The 19,376-nt window shown below is 44.0% G+C and overlaps 1 protein-coding gene across 3 annotated transcripts in view; it reads left to right on the forward strand.

The window, feature by feature from the left end:
* RTTN (rotatin) overlaps positions 1 to 19,376 on the forward strand; it is an 891,871-nt gene that overhangs the window by 89,411 nt on the left and 783,084 nt on the right. Inside the window, exons 5-6 of one of the 3 annotated variants that reach the window (XM_078687523.1) lie at positions 8,159 to 8,251; positions 13,351 to 13,444. In XM_078687523.1, the coding sequence (XP_078543649.1) occupies positions 8,159 to 8,251; positions 13,351 to 13,444 (187 nt within the window). Of the gene's footprint in view, positions 1 to 8,158; positions 8,252 to 13,350; positions 13,445 to 19,376 lie in introns of those variants that run through there. The other 2 variants (XM_078687524.1, XM_078687525.1) reach the window with 2 other exon arrangements.

Genomic DNA, 19,376 nt, shown 5'->3' on the forward strand with positions numbered 1-19,376 from the left:
GAGCGTCAGGCCATTTAAGACCTGTGCTCGCTTGGATTTTGGCCAATTTAAGTTTAAGCGTGCCATTGTAACATTCCACTAATCCAGCTGATTGGGGGTGATTTGCAGCGTGGAACTTCTGCCTAATGCCTAGCCCTTCACACACTCTTTTCATCACAGAACCCACAAATTCACTTCCGTTGTCCGACCAGACCATTCTAGGCATTCCGAACCTGGGGAAGAACTCTTTCACAAGGGCTTTCGCTGTGGACAAGGCAGTATTGTCCCTTAGGGGATAGGCTTCTACCCATCTTGAGAAGGCACAAACAACCACGAGCACATATTTTAAGTTGTTGCACCTCTCCATGTGTATGAAATCTAGCTGCAAAACCTCGAACGGATACGTAGGAGGTGCAAAATGACCAGCTGGAGTTGGGGTTCCCCTACCAGGATTGTGCTTCAGACATACCATGCAATTCTTGACAACATTCTCTGCACACTTGGGAATCCCTGAATTCTTCCACACTGGGGCCAACAACTCGCAAATCCCTTTCGCGCTGATATGGGCCATCCCATGAGCCATTGTAACCACTGCAGGCACATATGCATCGGGTAACAACCATCTCTGTTGCTTTGTCGATTCAATCCAACAACCATTTGCATCCATTCTCCCTGTACTTTCTCTCCACATGCTTAACTCTTTCTCCGTGGCCTCAGCTTGGATGGACTTCACACTTTCTATCGTGTCTTCACATATTCCAACATCACACGTCCATCTTTCTGGGCTCGCTACATACATTCGGCTCATCATATTCTTTGCAGTTTCCTTAGCAGTTTCATCAGCAAATGCATTTCCACGACCAACATCATCAGTCACTTTCTTGTGTGCACTACATTTCACGATCGCTACTTTCAGGGGCAACGTCAGTGATTCAAGAAGCTCATTCACCAACTGACCATGCTGAATCTTAGCTCCATGCGAAGTCAGGAACCCACGTTCTCTCCACAATCGTCCAAAACTGTGAGCCACTCCAAAAGCATACTGACTGTCGGTATAGACAGTCACTTTCATTCCTTTGGATAACACACATGCTCTTGTCAGTGCCACGAGTTCAGCGGCTTGAGCTGAACCATGTGGTATTCGCGCAGTTTCAACGATTGTGTGCAAAGTTGTGACAGCATATGCTGTAGTCACATTACCATTTGGGAGTTTAAAGCATGAACCATCCACCCATAATGTACCATCACATTCAGCAAGAGGAGTGTCGAATAAATCAACTCTCCCTTTCGTCTCTTCCTCTGTTCTGAGGAAACAATCGTGCTGTTCTGAAGCATCTGATTCCTCTGTAATTGGTAACAATGTGGCTATGTTCAAGGTACTGCACCTTTTTATGTGCACATGGCTCGCTAGTAGCGTCAATTCATAACTGGACAGTCGAGCACTAGTTAAATGCTGTGTCTTGGTCCTATTTAACAACGTGTCTACTGCATGCGGGACCATCACGATTAGTGTATTATTCATTACTAGACCTGCAGACTGTTGAATAGAAACAGCTGCTGCTGCTGTGGCCCTTAAACAACTTGGCAATGCTCGTGCTACCGGATCCAAAGTTGACGAAAAATAGGCGCATGGCCGCTGTCTATCTCCGTATAACTGAGTCAGCACAGACAATGCACAGCCCTCCTTCTCGTGGACATATAATGTGAAAGGCTTACTGTAGTTGGGGTTACCTAACACAGGGGCCGAACATAATGCTGTGCGTAATTCGAGAAAACTTTTCTGACATTCTTCCGACCAAGGAATGTGATTGGGTGTATTTGTACACGTTAGTGCCAATAAGGGTTTGGCTAATAACGAAAAATTTGGAATCCACGGTCTACAGTACGATGTAATGCCCAAGAAAGCGCGTACTTCTCTCTGCGTTCTTGGCACATTCAATTTAGCTATTGCCTGAATTCTTTCTGGGGTCAGTTTCCTTCCCTCCTTCGATAAGAGATGACCTAAGTAGGTCACTTCTTGTCGGCAATATTGAAGCTTGGAAAGTGACACCTTGTGATGCAGATCACATAGATGACGCAGTAATGCCAACGTGGCCATTTTACACATTTTCTTAGTATCCGCAGCTATGAGCAAATCGTCCACGTACTGTACGAGAGTGGAACCTTTGGGCAAAACCATTGTGTCAAGTTGACTTTTCAGAGCTTGACTGTATATTGAGGGGCTTTCACAGTAGCCTTGAGGGGCGCGTTTAAAGCGGAAGCTGCGACCACCTAAACTGAAGGAAAAAATATCCCTGCTTTCCTCAGCAATCGGGATACTGAAGAAAGCATTCTTCAGGTCAATCACCGAAAACCAGGATGCAGAGGCTGGAATCATAGTCAATAATGTTGTAATGTCGGGGACAACTGGGAATTGTGGCACCACTATCTTATTTACTTCCCTAAGATCAATCACGAATCTATACACAGGTGGCTGAGAAGGGTCAGTTCGTTTTAAAACAGGCAGAACAGGACTATTGCAAACATTGCCTCGTGTTTCTTCAATTACGTCTTTTTCAATCAACTCGTAAACAATCGCTAGCAAAGCTTTTTCGCCCTCATTGGATATTCTGTATTGGGGAATTCGTGGCATTTTGACATTCGGCTTCAATGTTACAACATACGGTGGAATTTCTAAAAGACCTACATCATTCGGACCAGTAGCCCAAAGAATATCTGGTAGAAGTGCCAATTCTGCTGGAAGTGCATTTCTCGACAAATACATGGGAGAAACCACTTTCTTACCTAAAGTCAGTTGTACTCCTGAGGGAGAACAGTACAAAGTCGCATACAATCTTTTTAGAAAATCTAATCCTAGCAAATTTTCACCACAACCTGTTGTCAAAATAAGGGGTGCTTCGAATTCACAAGGACCAACAGAAAGAGATAAAGGGTCAGAAATCGGATTTCTAACCGGGGCGCCAGAAAAACCTACGGAAACGTTCATTTCGCCAGACAAAGGTGCGCCAGGGAGTTTGGAGTGCATAATAGAACTCTTTGTAGCACCAGTATCCAACAGAAAAGGTTCTGATACACCCGATGTAATCACCTCAACGTAAGGTCCACTCTGATCTACTGGAACTGAAACAACTCCCTCTCCTTGTCTAAGGCTGTCCTAGTAATCATAATTCTCCCACTGCTCATTTTCTGTGTAATACTCATCAACGTAGTATTGAGCTGTCCTGTCAGATACGTTATTTTGCTGGTCAAACCTGTTCATAGAGTTTTGTGGTGGAAGGGGACGTGCGTCCTGAGGGGCGTTTCCACGCCCTCTACCTCTAGGCGCTTGCTGACTTCCACAACCTCTTACGCCAGAAATTCCATTTGCACGTTGTGGCAGGGCAGGACAGTCATATTTGTAATGACCCTCTTGTTTGCAGTATAAACACTGGTTGGGACCTACGCGTTTTTGATTGTAATCGAATCTCTGCAAGTTTCTCTGAGGCTGCTGAAAAGTGTTCTGGTAGTGATTCGGACCATTATTATTTTTATTACCACCACCACGTGGCGGATAGGCTTGCTGTAGCAAAACTTTCGTTTTGAGTTCTCTAGTTTTCTTCTCTACTTTATCTTTCTCATCCTTGTCTCTATTCTCGTAGTACTGTGCGGTAGCTAATATCTGGGCTGAAGATGAGACTGCCCAAGAACTTTCCGAATCTTTTAATTTCCTACACAAATCTGGAAGCAGATTGTGCACAAATTTATCGACAAACAATCTCTGACCACCTTCTGTGGTCATATCCTGTCCGCTGTGGTCAATGAATGTTTCTTCAAATCTGGTGAAGAAATCTGAAACAGTTTCTTCCTTCTTTTGCTTGCATGCAGATAACTTATCCCAATTTACGCGTATTGCAGGCATTATCGTTTTCATGTAATCTACTATTCTACCAGGTAGTTCCGCTATCAGAGGTTCAGGCTTGGCACCACCAACTTGTCGTGCATCTGCAGCAGTAATATTAGCCCACGTGTCACCTAATTCCTGGTCATGATCTACATGACGAATTTTTCCCCATAAAGGCTGTGGAACAACGTTCCCGAATAACATATCGACATCGGCCAAATTCATTATACATGACCCAGCAGTTTGCGACAATTCTTTATAGTAACCTGCAGGATTTTTACGCGGATCTGGTAGTGTTTGTTTGAGTGCTAAAACTTCAGCTCGCTTCCATGGAACATGTACCCATACGCGGTGAAAGTGGGGCAGGACAGGTGGGACAGCTGTCGCGTCACCCTCTCTCCATTGTGGGGGAACTTCTCTCATAGGGTATTGTCGTGCCTTTTTCCTACTAGATGCACTAGATTCCGATGGTGACCCAGAACTGCTTCCCTTACTTCGATATGATAATAGCATTTCAACTGCTTTTTCCACATCGGGACCTACAATCATACCCTCTCCAAACTTAAATCGTATACGACACATCTCTAGCGGGATGAATTCTTGATCATTGTCTTCTAAATCCTCGCCAAGAAAGACACACATTTGTTCGAACACATATCTCTGTGTCGCTGCTTCCCATTGATGGAAGACTTCCATGACAGACTGTAAATCATATTTTGCAGTGTCCATGACCCATTTCCGAGCTAAACCATTCAGGGAATCTCTCTCTTGATAATCAGGCAGTTGACTTCGCAACTGTCTTCTACTTATGTTAGGGGTCGTAGCAGGCGACCCAAAAAGAGGTAAAAGAAGATTAGTAACAGTGCTGGCCATTTTCTGCCGAAGGGAAGGTGAAACTGAAGGACAAACAGATGAAAAAACGGGGTGAGATAAGGCGGGGGTAGAGATGGCAGAAGAGGTATCAGGAATGATAGATGTGGTACTAGGCAAAATCATAGAGTGGACATTAGGAGATGTAGAAAGCACTGTAGGCAAAATCGTAGAAAACACAGGTGAAACAGAAGTGGTCGGTGGGCCTGGAGGAGGCTGCACCGGAAAAGTAGGAGCCAGCTGAAGAACAGCTGGTGGGTGCTGTGGAAGAGCCAGAGGCGCAGCTTGTGCAACTAAAGGTTGCGGGGGTGCTGTAGCATTCTGCGCATAGGGGGGTGGCGAAGTTAATAATTGCGACATTAATTGGTCTTTTTCACGCTCTTTCGCTGTCCCTTGCTGAAGAGACGGCAAAACTGGATAACACTTATCTATTGCCATTTTACGTTGCCTGTGCAACTGCTCATTTATCTGCTCTTCCTCATTATCTTTAAACTGCACGGCAGCTTGCATTACTGAAAGTCCCCCTTCTCTCTTATTTTTCTTAGCTAATTTAATTTCTTTTTGTTTGGCTTCTTTGCGCCATCAGCGGAAAGAGTCAAACATCGCCGGCCGGGCTTTCTTTTTGAAGAGTTTAACTTCAAGGTTGTCTAAGATTTCAGAATCAAAGCTACCATATTGGGGCCATTTTAAAACACCATCTTTCCTAGTGTATTTAATCCATACCTCGTTATAAACGATGGGGCCTACCCCATGTTTAACGTACAGCTCGTAAGTCGGAGTTCCAACTGGAGGAACCGGACATGAGTCCTCCAATCGGGAGTCCCTATTATTACTACCAAGACAAAACCAATTCCCGAGTCTAAGACTAGGCATCCTCGCTCTCTAGTCTAGTTCCAAAACTTCAAAGGATTTATCGATTACGATATTTCTCGTGAATACACGAGTCCTTCGGTTATGGTGCTTGCAAGAACCAATAAAAACCTTATGTATCTCCAAGATACCACAAAGTAAGTCCAACTAAGGACTGGGAGACGCTCCACTTATACTTAACTGAAAAATATCGATGGCTTCACCAGAAGACTCGTCTCAGCGTTTCGCTCTACCGAAAACTTCAAGGGTCCAACATCAGGGCGATAGCCAGGGCAGCAGTCCTTGTAGCCGTCGGGAAGCGGGGAACCTCGCAGTAAAGACCTTCGGACCACGTCGACATGCAGGGGTCGATGAGGTGGTGGGCCCTCCTCCGGAGTTTTCACACGAAGCTCCTCACGATCTTCAGGCTGATTGGTACCACTGGAATCGCCCCAAACGCTGGGCGCCAAATGAGGTACTGGGTTTTTAAGAACCGGTACAGAACCTACAGAACCGGTAACCCAGCGGTGCCAGGGGATCAACACCCAGAGACCTCGGGTTCTCCTGAGTCAGACCTACAGAAACTTCAGAGTCTTCCAGGTGAAGTCAAAGATTAGTTTATTGGCTGCAACCAAGGTGACAGGGTCCTAGAAGTACAATACCAGTATATTCAGGAGACTGCACACTTTCACGAAGTGGAGAAGTGTGGCTCACTGGTTAGAGGAGGCAGACCTGGAAGCAGAGGTCAGCCCGGGACCAGGGTTCAATTCCCGGCTCGACGGGGTCTTGAGTCCTAAAATGTTCATTGACTTGACAATTCTCGCTCCGGTGCCTACTCTATTCATGGGTTCACACTCTGCGACTCTGGGCAATAGCTTGCTTAATCTCCACAACGGCCCCTCGCGGCGGGATGCCTGGCTTTCACCTTGCGGATACCCTGTCGGGGTTATCTCAAGGGGAATACCAGGAGGGGTTCCCTAAGCAAGCGCTTAGAAACCGCTCGGTGATTTGCGCTATATAAATTCCTGTACATTTACATTTACATTTACATTTTTACATAGGCTTCTCTTCTTATACATAATATTCAGCCTTGGGCAAAACATTCCTTGGATTCGTGGTATTTCATTTATGGTTACTGATTACAAAAGAAAAGCAGAGTCATGATGACATGTACATATTTCACGTCGTGCGGCCCATAACAAATCATCCGGCAAGGCCCAACATTTCATCAGATATCGCTGGACCCCTAATAAAAATGGTCACCTCCCCATCATAAAGCAAGTGAGGAAAAGGAGTGGAGAAAGATGTGAGCGAGATATGGCAGGTGTGCGCGCTGAAATGGTTTTATGGCGGGTTGAGCCTAGATGCTATCTTGCTCGGCCACTGGGAGGGAACTGACCTAACGAGTTCGGCCTGGGGCAATGGTTCTAACTTGTACTGGGGTCAGAGAGAAGTCGATTAAGGAGTATGTGTCCTTGTGGAATCAAATTCAACTGGATTAAGGCCTATGTAAAGGGCAACATGCAGCTAAGGGTTTAGAAGGTAAATGACGATTTCGAGGTGAAATCGTCACTCGAATACGCCGAAAATACATGTACTTGATGTACTCGTCATTCTCGGTCTTTTGATACCAAATTCGTCCTATTTCGACGAAGTTTTTATTCTCGAGTCCAGTACTATTATATGAATCCAGATTTCTCAGAACCACAGCACCATCTAGTGGATATTAGTAAGCATTTTCTCAGAATATGATTAGGTATTGGATATCTATTCGTTAGCAGATACACACTCGTGCTACAGATTGGGATATCATAACATCGATGCAATGAGAGAGGCTGTCTATGCAATGAGAATTGTATTGTTTTCTTTAATTTGGAAGTCCTGTAATGAGCTAGGATACACGTTGGAATAAGAACCCCCACCCCCCAATTCTAATTTATCCTTTATTGATAATGTTCTTTTTGTGACTGGCTGTTGTCTTTGTGTGTGTTTAGTCTCAGCTGCCATTGTCTTCTACTTTAATAAGAATTACTCATTTTGTATCTTGTTTGAAATACTGCATTTTGGAACATTTCCGATGACCAGCTTCTGGTTCTTGTATGGATTTGGCTACAATCAAATTAATGTAGAGTTGGAGTCACCCTATAGACTTGTTAAAATAAACTGAAAATAGACGGGCCATGAATGATTCCTTCGGGAGCAGACTCTTAGACGACTACTCTTGTTATTTGATGATGGAAAAAATAATGGCAAGTGTAGTAATAATGACCACATAAAAAGGTTAAGTGCATACATTGGAAATAACAAGCCCTACATACTGGGGGCGAATGACTTTTTGAGGGAGATTTTGGTAATCTCACAGGTGTCTGCATGTTTGCCGCTTTTAGTGGTGCCATGTGCATTGTATGAAAGGAGACTGAGTTTAAGGGATAGAAAAAGAGCTTGTTGACTTTTATGTAAATAACTGTAATTCACCAAATTCTCTGCAAAACAAAGTCGCAAGCATGGTCTTTCATAAATGTGTTATATCTTTTCAAAACAGTAATCATACCCTTTTATCTTTTGGTGTGTTTTATTCAGTTTTGCCTCAAGAAGACGAAATAGTTACTGGATATTTTCATCAGGATAACCAGGATAGTCCACCCACAGAAATTCCACAAAAGAGATCAGTGGGTAAGTTGTTGTTTAATACCATGTTCACATGACTTAAATGGTGTGCCATGAAGCTTTCCTCAACAAAATGGACTAATGCTCTTGTAGTAACTGTATTTGGATTTTCTTTAAGTACAGCTATTTATTCAAATTTCCAGCCTTATCAATTCTCCATGTGTTGTAGCTGCTTCCTTGTGGACTTTTACAGTTACAAACCTGAATCTAACAACGCATACAATCCCTTTTCTTTCCCCAGTCTCATTTCCTCAGTCACCTTTGCCATAGGTTTGCACAGTTGGGAAAGAAAGCGGTGGACATGGACCTTAATAACAAATGTTTTGTAGGAGACTAAGACCCCTATTTTTAGGAGGAGAATTTTCACATTATCGACGCCCTCACCAGCCCATTTTCTTTCAGTAGACAGCGTGTGGGGGGTGTGCCTTACTTCAGGTTTAGGTTGAATGCCATGCATTAGTGTCTGTTTGTCAGATCCGTTATCTAAGCTCAGATGTTTGGTTCTTTGCGCCATTTTGATACCCTTGCGCTAGTTTGAGGAAAGAATTTAAAAAATGTTGGTCTTTCTAAGGCCAGGTCTCTTGTATGAACTTCTACTTTTATACCTTTAGTTCATAAGACTTCTACACCCTAGTATACCCTGTTATACCAAATACAGACGTAGCATAAATTGTTTCCCATGGAACCTTTTAATGCACATAAGAAATCGTAAAAAAAAATAGTTTTACTTGTTGCTTTCTCTTGAAGTGACTAGAAAATCTGTTATGCTCATTGTGGTATTTTGCCACTTGAGAAAGAGTTCACCCTGTGTTGCTGCTTGTTTCTAGGTGAAACTCTATTGCTGAGTCTGTTGTAATTAAAGAAGTCCTTGAGCCAGGTATATATAACACGCTGGATTTAATAAAGTTTAGTTGCAAGTTAAGTTTCAAGTAGATAAGTAAAAGATGACAAAGCCCCACCAGGAGCAGCCTCCCTGCTGCTCAGCCTGCATCCACCAACTGCCACTCCACACATCTCCAGACCCCAAGCATCCCTTGACATCACACACATCCAACATTCCAAACATCATCAAGTACACCAGCACTCACTCTGGCTGAGCAGTAGGGAAGAGACAAGTAAGTTATAACAGAGTCGAAGCATCAGGATGTCCCTGGTACTTGCCAACATAGTTGTCCATCTCATCAGGTGCTGAGATCCTAGTTCTTAGGACGAGCATCTGAGATATTGCTTTGCAAAACTATGTTCATGATGAGGCTTTCACAAAGATTTCTACTGATTGATCTCCCAGAACCACGGGCTAGAGATTATCACTTATTATCACTTCCCTTAACTGTAACACTGTATAGAAGGCGTCAATTGAGGAGCATCCACTCATATCACTGCGGGAAATCTGAATAGTTGGCCTCCTCTCATAAGTAGAACCAGAAGAGTTGCAGAGATATCCAGAACTAAATTGTTCAAGACTGAATTCTTTCAAAGGCTCTGACACAGTTACCATGTCCCTCCCAGCTCCAAAACACCAGAAACACTGAGGTCCTCACACTGTACATGATGATTGACACTGCTGTCCAGTTCAGACCGCGTTGATATAGAAGTGAGTTAACAAAGTGGTTTAGATTCAAAACGTTGGTGGAGGAGAAAAATATTTTGGAGTCCCTCCTTTCGCTCAGAATTGGTAAACTCTTCCAGTAGACCGATCTGCTTCTCAAACCTGGTGTCCTTTGCTAAGTGCTAGTTACTACATCTACACCACTGAACCTCATTTCAGAGAAGAACAATTGTCTTAAACTCCTAGCAATTTGTGAGTTAGAGAACTTTGTTTCTTAAACTCTCCCTCCTCAAAGCACTCTGAGGAGGCAGAAATTAAATAGCAAAACTTTATCTAAAGGGAACAAGAACAAAATTGACAAAAATCAAACATACAGTTATCAAAATGTGACTTTTTCAGAAATATCTAAAAAATATAGTGCTGAAAACAACAGAGTCCAACAGTTCCATCCAACTGTGTCTGTCGAGGTGACGGCAGACTCGTAAAAAGTACCTTTTTGTTGCGGCCGATCACATTGGTACGAGTCGGTCAGGGCAACCATTGTGGTTATGATGTGGAGTGGTGCAGCGTGCGGTGCCCTCAAGTCGCGGTGCAGGCAACTGCTCCGCGACGGTCGTCTAGCGGCATCAGTGAGACCAGGGCTGCGATGCGGATGGAGGTTGTGCTCGATGTGGTGCTGGCAGGTCATGGTACAGGCGATTGAGCCGGTTAATGTTTGAGTGGGCAGCGACCGTGTTGCTGCGGTACCGGTGGCAGACTGAATCGAGGCGATGTGGAGTGCGGTGCCCACAGGACGCAGTGCAAGCAGCGGCTCAGAGACGGTTGTCCAACCACATCAGTGAGACCAGGGTTGCGGTGCGAAGTGAGGCAGTGCCTTCTGTGGTGCTTGCAACACACGGAGCCAGCGACGAACTCAGTGACGGAGTCGGCTGCTCTTCTCCTCTGTGACAACTGAAACCTGCGGTTCTAGAGGCAGTGTCCAGAAGGATGGTGAAGTCTTTGCTGTTCCTGAGACTTCTTGAACAGGGGCAAACTCTACTTCAACCCCTTGGAGAAACTCTTTAAGCAGGATACACACACAGTTTCTCTCCTTGGCAGAAACAGCTACAGGCCTACCCCAGACAGCACACAGAAAAGGGGCAGTACGTCTCCTCCAGCTTTCCCATCTCTTTTCCTTGGCAGAGGGCCCTCTTGAGTCCAGAAGTCATCTAAATTTCTGGGGTCTGGACTCCAATATTGATACAGCGTTTTCCTTTGTTCTCTTGTGGCAGAGAAGCCCTGTGCCCAGTCAAAACCAGTTCTGTCCTATCTGGTCCAGCTTACTGGCAGGCGGTGGACACAGCATTGTGTAAGGCACGCCAGGTCCATTCAGGTGAGAGGAAATCTCCTCCCCCACTTCAAATACAGCCCATCCCTGACTCATCCAGGAAAGGCAAGCGCACCTCAACTCCCCCCCCCCCACCCATGGCACTGCGCGCAGACACTGCAGTGGCAGGTCTGGTGCCCCATTTGAAAGGCTGCTTGTGTGGGTGCCACAATAAGTGCTGCAGGCCCACCAGCAGCATTTGAATTACAGGCCCTGGGCACACACAGAGCACTGTAGTAGGGACTTACTAGTAAGTCAAGTAAGCCAATTATGGAAACACCAATCCATTATAAAATTTTAAAGAGGGAGCACTTGCACTATGGCACTGAAATGCAGTGGCAAAGTGCCCAATGCATCTAGACCAGCAGAACAAAGTCCATCACACAGAAAAAACACAGGAGGCAGGGGCAAAATTACAGGGGAAAGTCACACCAAGGATGCCAGGTCTAACAGGAAGCGATTGCACTCCCAAGTTTGGTGTCTGTGTAATGACAATTTAAAATTATAACTTATGGTGAAGTTAGATTTTAAATTGTAATCCTAAAAAATGCCGCTTTCAGAAAGTTGGCATTTTCTTACTTGAGCTATTTGGTGCCTTCTGTCGGTCTATGAATACATGTCTGGGGTAGGTGACAGCTGGGCTTTATGCATTCCCTCTAGACAGCCACACATAAAGAGAGCTTAGGTGTGACTGATGGGGCATCCACATCTTGATAGGTCATGCTGGGCAGGATGGGTGGGAGGAGCTGACACAGTTGAATAGGCGGTGTCCTGTTCCCACACACAGGGTTGCATAGTCCCCTGTAGTGAGTCTGGAGCTAGAGTAGAGACTCCATGCTCTTGAAAGGCCTTTCTTTGAAGTCTCCCCCGCTTCAGAGGCACAACTGGATGTAAGTACTGGACCTCTGACACCACTACTTCAGTACACTTCTGGACCTGTGGATACTATATGAGGATGAAGGATTGCTGTGTGGCTACAAAGAGTGCCACTCTGCTGGACTGTTACTCTGCTAGATTTATGCACTGCTGGGCTGACCTGCTGCCCTCTTGGCTAGCAGTGAGGAGGACTCAGACTTGCTGGATTATCCCCTGTTTAAAGTCTCAGGGACATCGGAGACTTCCAGTCCATCTGCCTATAGCACCTGGACCATGCCACCTGAGAGTCTTGCCCTGCCAAATGGTGCAAATACAGTCCTGTGCTCTTGGAAGTGGGCATAAGTTCCTACAATTACCAAAAGCCATGCATCGCCTTCGTTGTTCTGCTCGGAACCGGCGCATCTCCATCAACGATGCTGCGAAGATCGAGCACATTGCATCCCCATTGACGCCAATGCATTTCCGGTGCTGGAAAGATCGAAGACATCGCTTTACAGATGGTGCCGCTCATTGCCTCCATTCCAGAAGTATCTCCTTCTTTGTGCGGCTCGGAGCCAATTCATCACCTGCATCCTAAGGATCGACGCCAAGGCATCACCTGGTTTTACTCCTTGTATATCGTCCTCGCTGCAACCGTGAAGCAAGGTACTGTTTCAGCGGTCCAAGGCTGGTTCCTCTATTCGATCCGCGCTCCATCGCCGTCAGCCCGGACATTTGGATTTGACCCGGTTTAGCGCAACCAGATAGCTTTAAGGATTAAGCACCCCATTTTAGTTTCATTCTTTTTAAATTCAGAACTTTGGTTAAACTTATTGGATATTGGTCTTGTTTTGTTCATTACATAAGGCTCTATTGTTCTAAACAGGTGTGGTATCTTTTTGTGTTGTTTTCAATGTTTTACTGTTTGAAGTGTTGCACAAATACTTTACACATTCCTCCTTAAGTTAAGCCTGCTGCTCTCTGCCAAGTTACCAGAGGGCGAGCAGAGGTTAATTTACGGTTTGCATCTGATTTACCCTGGTTAGGAATGTCGTTACTGCTTGGACAAGGTGCAAACCTCTGCCGACTGAAAACCCAATTTCTAATATTGGTGACCAGCGGTGAAGATAGGACTTAACATAATGAAAGCACACCAAACCAAGAATTGGGTTAATAAATTGCAGTTAAAGATATGGTGCGGGTACTGTGCAGCTAAAAGGGAAAATGCTTCGCAGATTTTGACATTTCAAGATGCCAATGTTTTTTTATGGTGAGGTTATGTGTAAGTAATGTGATTTTAACATTACTGTGTTTTTTTTCACATTGCTGCTTCAGTAGTAAGTCAAGGTGTGAAGTGTCTGAAAATATCCACGTTCCCATGGCTGACCCTCACCATGACGGACAGGCATGTTCTGTCTTCAAATGAAAGGTATTTTGTTTTGAAATATGCTAATGCTTCTTTATTTGTACAATGGTGCTGATTCATAGATTACATTACCCTCTGACACACTTAGGAAGAACGTTCTTTATATGAAAGTGCAATGTTGAGGAATAGGCAAAATCTAATCTAGTGAAATGGCACAGTAGCATAATTTATTTTTCTCCAGCATTTAAGCGTTCACATACTTAAATTATTCTGTTATTGAACTAGGAGTCCCCCGTTGATCTTTCCACAGCAATGCCACTGAATTTGCATTGAACCATTACAAGCAAAGTCTTTTTCATAACAGAATAAACTCCTTAAAAAGACCCCAAATCCTGCCAGTGAGGCGATGGGGTATGAACCCCACCCTCTGGCCCCCTCCAGTGTTTTGTATACGCCAGATTTCTACCGCATCATGTTAAAGGAATCAGCTCTCAGAGCTCTGCTTCAAGAACTTTCATTCACACTGTTTTGCTAGGTGTTCACCTAATGTTGTCCTCTTTGGGAATTATTTTGAGCAATCCATTTGAGAACTGTCCTTAAGAATATAATTGCCAGTCGCAAAGCCTGAACCACCAAGACAAGCCATCTATAGGACATGTGCCTCATAACCGCATAATCCGAAAGATTGTAAAATAGTTTTAATTAAAAACCATGAATGACAAAGTAGACAATTGTCCTCAGGTTGTTGCTGTAAAACAAGGCCAGTGTCCGGAGGTCATCAGCTTAACAGTCCTTACAAGGCACTTAAAAAGAAGCTAAATGCTACTACTAAAGACAATTGATGGGACAATATTAGCTTGGAAATTGACGTCTTGGAAGGGTATTCTATGATGCCCCTTAAGGCCTTAAAAAGTCTAACAAAAAGTCAGGTAGGCCCTTCTCTGCTGAGCCGTATCCAAAACCAAAAACTCCGTCAGACTGCCCACTATCCCGTGACAAGGTTTTACATGTACATGTATCACGTGAGGGTGGTACCCATAATGGTTACCACGGGCCTAACCCAGCGCCCGTTGACGATACTCACCCTTCCATCAATGCCAACACCACCCGTTCTACTTATGACAACACTGTTGGTACCTGCTATTGGAATCATGTTACTCTTGTTGATGGCACCTCCATTAACTGCACCATTGCCAACAGTGGCACCTCCGACTGTCCCATTGTTGACAACATCCATAGGAAAAGTTTCAATACAGTCAGTCAGAGCGAAGAAGTCCTTGTTCTCTGACGAAAGGTCACCTAGCAAGGTACCTTCTCACGTTCCTTTGCAGTTCCTATTGGCATTTATTTGTGCGGTGTCCTCTGGTCGACCATAGTTCTGCATGGAGACAAAAACTGTTTGGGAGAACCCAGTCTTGTTTCACTGTTTATAGTTGTCGTCCATTGGGAATGTTTCATGGGTTTTACAAAAAAACACTTGAAACTTCTTAAATCTTGGCAGCTATTTTGTCTCGGTTCTTTGTCTAATCCATTCATGAGAGCCATGTGGTTTGCTAGTTAATTGAATGTGGTCAAGGCAAGATGTGTGAAGAACAGCCTTGCTTCTGAAAAGCCTCAGTCACTCTTACCTGAAGAAAGAAAGGATGGCAGATGCCATTGTTTTGCCAAGACCGGGCTGGCTTAGCTTTATTTCTGTTAGACCGGAAGTTAGGCACAACATTGTAGGCCTGCCTTTTGATAGTGTCCACACTTTTGGAAGGCATGGGAACAAGGTCCTTCAAGCCATTAAATCAGACACCAATATGACTCCTTCCCAGTGTGGGTGGGTGGAAGAGGGGTATGCTTACAGTATTGTTGACAAACTTCATGTGGAGCAAGATATGGAGGGTACTCTTCTTACAGAGATAGTTTCCAACTATACCACCCCCTGCAAAATCTGCTGTCCTACTATAGGCAGCCTGACTACACACCTTCCTGTAATAAGCCTCTTTACTCAAAATACACCAAGCTGATCTCAAGAAAGAAGTGATTTGGCAAGAGTGAGCAGGTGGACTCATTGCATCTTCAGAGAAGCTGTACCAACATCTGGCGCCTTATCTCCAGTACATATTCTGCTAGTCCCTCTGGCTGGCAAGATTTCTGCCTTTTATGCACAGTAGCAAAACATAACAGAAACTGGCTTTTAGACTTAATAAAATATGGTTAGAGCCTCGAAATAGCTCCCAAACCACCGCAGATACCAGGGTGCAGGGCAGTGAAAGTGTTGGAGACAGGGATACTGTTGTGCTTCACAAAGTAGCCCTGAAACCCATTGCTCAATCCCAGCGACAAGAGGGGTTTTACCCTAGGTATTTCCTGGTGCGACATCCCATTCTGAACCTTCAGCAGCTCAAAGAATACCTACAAGAGCAGTATTTTCGGATTGTAACCTTGCAGTACATGTTGCAGTTGCTGCAGTAAGAGGAGTTTATGTATTCCTTAGATCTACAGGTTCTCCTGCTTTCACATTCACCTAAAATATTGCACATTTTAAATATTCAAATTAGCCAGGCACCATTATCAGTTCAAGGTTTTCCCCTTTAATCTTAAATTGGTTTCATGGATATTCACAAAAGTCATGGCCCAGGAACCTGAATTCTTAGGCCATCATGGACATCAAATCTTCCTGTATTTAGATGACCGGCTGGTCAAGTAAATGAACGTTCAAGAGGCAAACACATTCACATGGGAATATATTAAACTATTCAGTAATCTTGGGCTCGCTAGCAATGTGGCTAAGTCTTCGCCTCGACCCTCAACATCAATTCAATTTCTAGCGGACGCCTCAGTACCAGGCTTAGGAAAGCTTTTCTGTCAGAGGAAATGATTGTTCCTCTTCAGCCCCTCTCCCAGCAGATATTAAAACTTTGAATGTTCAAATCATGCCAGGGCATGTTATTGTCTGGCATTTGGCTGATACCCTTCTACAGAGAATGGAAGCAACCTCTACAAGAGAAGTGGGATGCCTTGTGGCTCCAGGTGACTGGAGGATTTGACCTTTAAATCCAGGTCTCAACCAGAACTGGAGCTGGTGGATGGAGTGATCCAGTGTCGCAAAAGGTTTACACTTTCAGTCGTAAGTAGGTCACTTTGTCTTGAACTCGGACACATTTTTGAGTGAGTAGTTTACCAAACCTTTAAGAGCTAGAATCAAGGGGTCATTGAACGATTTAGGAGAAAGATCTTCACAAAAAAATATCCTAGCGCTCAGAGCAGTTTGAGAGGAATTACAGTCCTTCCTTCCCAGGTTGAAAATGTTGCCAGCTACTGCTGGAACCGACAAAAGCACTACGGTGTAATATATCAACGAGCAGCATGGCACTAAGTTTTGTCATTTTTCAGAATAAGCTCAACACCTTTGGGACTAGGCCATAACACTAGATCTTATTAAGAGCAGAACAACTTCCAGGAGTTTTGAACACTTTGGCAGATGGGCTCAACAGGACCAAAATTGTCTCCCACAAATTCAGCTTAAATCAAGATTAGACAGCCAGGATATGTTGACACTGAAGTCATACAGCACTAGATATATGTGTGACACAATTGAACAAAAAATGCAGGTACTTTGCCACCAGAGAGTGGCATCCAGGAACAAGAGGGCATGTACTTCCCATTTCTTGATATAAGACCTTTGTATACTTCTTTCTCCTGTCCTCATTCCAAATCCATGTGAGAACCATACTAGCTAATCTTGATTGTCCCAGCTTGGGGTCACCAGTATTGGTTTACAGATCTCATTCAGCTCTTTGAAGTTCCACCCATTCCTCTTCGAAAGCATTACTCATATCTGAACACATGGGCAATTTCTCCTGAACATCTGTGGTTTGCACTATTAGATTGCGAAGATATTCAGACCCAAGCTAGGGCCTCTTTCATTAATAAAACGTTTCATGGCACATAGAAGCATTTCTGTCTCTTGTGTCAAGATGTTGGTCTGCATCCGAAAGTCATTGCAGCCACATCAAATTCTTCTGCCTTATCTCTTTCTTGTAGCTCAATCAGTGCTCAAATATGCCTTCATTAAATTAGGTTTGGCTCTTATCTCAAGGGCCAGGAGGTTAACTGACACAAAATCTATTCTGTAGACCAGGGTAAGTAAAGACCATCTCAGAAGTATGTTTTGGGTGTTTTGACCATCAGGGTTCCCTGGTGCAATGGGAATTGACAATTGTCCTTAGATTGGTTAATGTAGGACCCATTTGAAACTATAAGTCAGGTGGACATTACATTTGTGTCCTGGAAGACATCCCCACTATTGGCTCACTTCTGCTAGACGAGTCCGCAAATTACAGGCATTTACCATCAAGCCGCCTTTCTTATGTTTTCACAACGAAAGTGTCATTTTGTGTACCAATTCAAAGTGTATACCCAAGGTGCCAACATACTGTCCTTCATCTAAATTAGCCAATTACACCTAAAAAGTTCTCTCAAGTCCCACCACCAGTGCGGAGAGGACACAGCTCTCATTGGATGTACAAGTGTGTTTGAAATTTTATATCGATCAAACTAAAACATTCAGGCAGTCAGACAAACTCTTTCTAGCTTTCAGCCACCCACAAAGAGGGCCTGCTCTCTAAAGAAGAGACAGCAAGATGGATTGCCAAATCTATTGTTTTATGGCTTATTAACGTTGATCGTGCCCACTCACTCAACCAGAGGCATTGCGGCTACAGTAGCTCTTGATGCAGGAGTTCATTTTTCGGAGATATGCAGGGCAGCTAAGTGGAAAGGTTGCCACACCTTTACAAGACATTACCGTCCAGGTATTGATTCTACAAGAAACTCCGCTGTTCAGGTGGTTTTGCGATATCGGTGTTATTAAGCTGAGCATTTTCTTGATGGTTTTGTAGTATGACATATATTACATGTTTGAAAGGTGTATAAAATACTGCTTGCTATTACGATTAATGCATTTGGGTCTATGAAAGTTTCACTGCTTGAAAAGGAGTAATTTACGTGCATGTAACTACAGTGCTCCAGCATTGGTATCTTTCATAGGTTCATATGCAGCCGTCTTTCCTCCCCTCTCAGGTCCCCTATTTATTGTTATTCTTTTTCACTAGTGCTAAAGAAGTCTGAATTATGAAAGCCTCTGGATGGAGGCGAGTTCATTACTTTCTCAACTAGTTGAGGTTCCTGTCTTTCTAATGTGAGGATTGTACTTCTAAAGTGACTTTGCTTGTACTGGTTTCAGATTGTTACATAACAATAGGGTATACCCAGTACACAGCTGGACATGGGCCAGTAATGTACTGGTTTCAGACCAAATTCTTTGAAATGGCTGGTGAAAGTACACTGTGGGACTCCCAGTTCGGCAATGGGGAATGATCCATGAAAGATTCCCATGCTGTAGTACTGTGGTTACAGGTTAGTAAATAATGTATTATTTTTCTAAATTGTCATGGTTGTGGGAAAACGCCCAACGGTAAGCATAATGATGCCTCCCTCTTTTTCCTGTTGAGTGATGTGTAGCTTTTTTGCCATTTGTTTTTATTTTGGTAGCTTTTTCCGTTAATTTGACCAGTGAGGCACACAAAAACATCAGAAACCACCAATGCTGGGCAAGTGAAGCACAGGAAATTACTTGTTTATCGTTTCTGCAAAAATGTTTTTATTATAGAGAGAGCACCTCAGCAAGTGACAATATAGAACAGCTACTTGTGCCAGCTTGCCCAATATAGATACAAACACTTACACTAAATAGCAAGCAGTCTCCCCTTTCACTGGGTCACAGAGGACACAGGGTGTGGCGAAGGCGGTGAGAGAGAAGTACCCAAAACACTAAAGAAATATAATTTCTCCATACAAAACTGGTTGACCTCTGGCAGATTAAAATGTCAAGAGTTCCCCCCTGCCTTGACCAAGAAAGTCACAGCAGCATGTGTTTTCATTTCTGGAAACTCTAGTTTGGATGCTTATCTTATTGTCTGGTGCTTCTCAAAAGGTACTTCGGGTT

The sequence above is a fragment of the Lissotriton helveticus genome, chromosome 4_1, assembly GCF_964261635.1.
Source record: "Lissotriton helveticus chromosome 4_1, aLisHel1.1, whole genome shotgun sequence".
In the NCBI taxonomy this organism is placed as follows: Eukaryota; Metazoa; Chordata; class Amphibia; order Caudata; family Salamandridae; genus Lissotriton; species Lissotriton helveticus.